The sequence below is a fragment of the Malurus melanocephalus genome, unplaced genomic scaffold, assembly GCF_030028575.1.
Source record: "Malurus melanocephalus ecotype Western Australia unplaced genomic scaffold, MMel_1.1 scaffold_388, whole genome shotgun sequence".
NCBI classification, from domain to species: domain Eukaryota; kingdom Metazoa; phylum Chordata; class Aves; order Passeriformes; family Maluridae; genus Malurus; species Malurus melanocephalus.
The window spans coordinates 231315-235093 of NW_026623620.1; the positions used below are offsets into that span (position 1 = coordinate 231315).

The 3779-nt window shown below is 38.6% G+C and overlaps 1 protein-coding gene across 1 annotated transcript in view; it reads right to left on the bottom strand.

The window, feature by feature from the left end:
* TFAP2B (transcription factor AP-2 beta) overlaps window positions 1-2940 on the bottom strand; it is a 37524-nt gene extending 34584 nt beyond the window's left edge. The window contains exon 1 of the mRNA XM_057379114.1: window positions 2892-2940. Within this exon, the coding sequence (XP_057235097.1) occupies window positions 2892-2940 (49 nt within the window). The remainder of the gene's footprint in view (window positions 1-2891) is intronic.
* Window positions 2941-3779: the final 839 nt, after the last annotated feature.

Below are 3779 nucleotides of genomic sequence, written 5' to 3' on the forward strand. Positions count from 1 at the left end.
GAAGGGAAGGGAAGGGAAGGGAAGGGAAGGGAAGGGAAGGGAAGGGAAGGGAAGGGAAGGGAAGGGAAGGGAAGGGAAGGGGATTAAAGCCCCTCTATTGCATTAAAATCCCTGAAGGCCACAGTGCATTATATGATTAAGAGTGTATTAAGTTGGAAGGGACCTCTGGGGGTCATCTGGTCCATTCCCACTGGTCAAGCAAGGCCACCCAGAGCTGGTGACCAAGACCATGTCCAGATGACTTCTAATAGCTCCGGGGAGGGAATTCCACAACCTTCCCTGGCAACCTGTGCTGGTGTTTGGCCACCTTCACCTTTTTCAGTAAAAAACTCTTTCCTGCTGTTCAGAGAAACCTCCTGTGTTCATCATTGGGTGCACTTGACCTCTGGTCCTTTCATTGGACACCCATGAGAGGAACCTGGCTCTGTTCTCTTTGCATCCTCCCTGAGAGCAGACTCCAGCATCTCAAAGGGAAAAAAAATAATTATTTTCCTCTTACATATTAATTCTCCTTTTTCATTGTTAATGAGTTGTCTACAGGCACCCAGTTTGTTGAACAATTCTGATCATGGTGCACTTTTCTCCTTAACCAGTTTTTCTGCCATCACTCAGTCAAATTATTACAAACATTACCAACAATGATGTTTATTTTCATTAAGGAGGATATAAACTGTTGTCAGGACAGGAAACAAAACCTGAAACTCTATTAGGAATTCACACATTTAATCATTATTCTCTTGTCTTTATCCATTTCTGGATCAATCAGATAGATTTATATCCATTTATAGCATTTAGCATTTTGAAGGATTGTTGTATTTGTCATCAACATCCTTGTGGTCGCAAGTTAAATGTGCTCTAAAACTTGATCAAATTTGTCATCTCGTTARAAGGGAGAAAAACAAGTTCACTTGACAGCATTTATTTTCTGTAAACCCATATTGATTAGTGTTAATTATATTAGCCTCCTTWAATTTTTTTATTAATTGAGTCCTCAGTCAGATAATTCATTAGTGGGAACAGAACTGATGCCAGACTGTTAAGCATCTAATTATGTGGATTTTTCTGTTCATATTTTGAAAATTTTAGCAACAAATTAGCTTGTATGCTAAATATAAAAAAGRAAATATTTATTTTCCAGACAGTTGATCATTTCTTTGAAAGCTCAAGTTGTCATATTGTAAGATATTGTGCAGATGAAATTATTCCTTTGTTTTTATCCATAGCTTTTGTTTTCTTCTTTYCAGGCACTAGTTCATAATTGCAGTGAGAAGTTATTGGACCTGCTGGTGTGGTYTGATACCATTATTGCACTGGACTGATCCCTGCTATTAAAACCTTCCCTTTCCCTTTTTTCTCATTCTTGAAATTTCACAAACCTGGAAATAGCAACTTTTGGTTATTTCAGATGGAGTATTGGAAAAAAAAATGATGTGTTAGATACAAGAAAAACAAAAATAGGCTGAAACATTTCCACTCCTTGTGCCACATTGTCCCCTCAACATGGGTATGAACTCAGAGCAACTTCTTGTATTGATCTGACAGATTCTTTGCAAAGCAGAAACTGAAATGCAGGGAAAAAAACCCAAACAAACAAACAAACAAACAAACAAACAAACAAACAAAAAAAAAAGCCCGTGTGAAAACTCGTTGTGGAATACACACGCTTCTAAAATGCACAGACAATACTCTCTGAAATCAGATCAATAATTATATTTGGACTGGAGTGTGTCCCTCCCAGAAGCTGAGTGCTGCTGAGCTGTGCAGTGGACACACACTGTGGTTTTGGACAGGTTTTCAGTCAGACAGAAGACGTTTGGGAGCAGCCACCTGGGTTTCAGGGGCTAAAGAGAATCCAGTTCTGTTGTCATTGCCATTTTTGAGAATGGGAATTTCAGGGAGACCTGAAGGAATAGTAAAATAGTAAAGAGCTTGGGCACTGCTCTGCAATCTCTAGGAATTTCCCACACTCTTCTAACACTCAAACAGCTCCTGGAAAAGTTTTGGCTTGTATTAACTAACAGCCTCCCAAAAAGGGGGAAAAAGGGGTAGCACACATCAGAGATCTTTCCTATTGTGCAGCCTGGATGTAACCACCCCTTGTGAARKGTTTGAATTCTGTATTGCTTTTCAGACTTCATATTTGTGAGGAATACAAGAAGAAGTCCTATAGAATAAGGGGGAAAATATTGTTAATAAACAGAGCTGTMTGGAATTAATCCTGGTCCTATTGAAGTCCATGGGGATTTTGTTATTGACTCAAGTAAAGGCTGAATAGGGTCATTAAGACAGCCCCAAGGTACTTCAGTACCAGAAATCGAGGATGTAGTGTGATATTGGAAAATAAAAGGAATTATCACTCTTTTGGGGTATTCTGTAACTGGCTGAAAGGAGGAAACAAGGAGGTTTCTTTGGCATTTAGAGGAGATAAAAGACAGCCCATTGTTCTCCATTATTAATAATAGACAAATTTTAAATAATCATCTTTAAATATTATTTAGTCAATCAGACTTTTGTTGATCATCCCAAGAATTAATAGAGTGCCACTAACTTTAAAAGAAAGCTTTAACATTTTGAAATATAAACTGATTACCTGTATTTTTTTTTAAAGAGGTATCTTGATTGACAAACATCATTATCATCTGAATAATATAGTTGTTTATTTTGTCTACAAGGTGGGGCTTTTTCTTTGATCCTGGGGTCATTCAGCAGCTACAGTCAAAGCAGCCTTGCAGCTGAACACTTTGAAGCTTGGGGATATTCACCTCCCTGAGGTTTCATCTGATCCTGACGAGACTCCCTGAAACATGGGGCTGACCCAGGAGCTGCAGGAGATCCACATCATAATTCTGTTACACTTATTTTAACATTATGAAATTAAAAATGTGCCTTACTCCAAAAGCCAATGAGTGATTGACTTCTTCTGGCTTTGGCTTCATCCATGGTGCTCTCCCCCCGTGGTTCTTGCTGATAGTTGCAGTGGCACATTTGTCTGATCTGAATCACACAGGTATTTTATATTTTATCTGAATCTGCAGATATTTTATGGAATGTTTTTAATGACCTTCCTGAGGGCAGTCTGTCTTTACTGCACTTTGCACAAAGTTCAAGATGATCTGTGTGCCAGAAGTGACTGATAGGAACATGTTATGTGCTGAAACATAATCAGCTGCTCGAAAGGAGCAGGTTAGTGGCAAGAAATTGCTTCTGAAAGCTGAAGTGACAAACTCCTGAGAAAGGAGAAAGGCTTCCCAGAAGCCACTAAAAGCAGCTGAGATTGGATAGTCAAAATCCATCTTTTGTTATCACAATTAAATGAGTCATGAAAAGGATCCAGCTAAAATTTTGGCATCCAACAAATGATAAAAAAATATACACAGAGATGAAACATACCAATAAATAAAGACTGAAATGGATTCACTGCCCCAAATATTGGTTTTGCTGATAGAAATATCTGAAAGAGCAMATAGATCACCTGGTCCTGCTGCCTGTTTGTCTTGCAGAAGACATCACACATCAGGGTACTCACCACATCCTTGGTTATCTGATGTAAACCCCTTTTCAGTGCAGTCTAAGGACCATTCCTTGTCTGGTTTATGTCTGAATTTTAATTGCACAGCCGTGGTCATGTCAAGGGAATTGGTCTTAGGACCAGAGAACAGTCTAAGCACTATTTAGCAGAACTAACGAAAAAAAACAAAACAAACAAAAAAACCCCAAAAAACCAAAAAAACAAAAAAAACCCCAAAACACCCCCCAAAAACCCCAAAACAAACAAACAA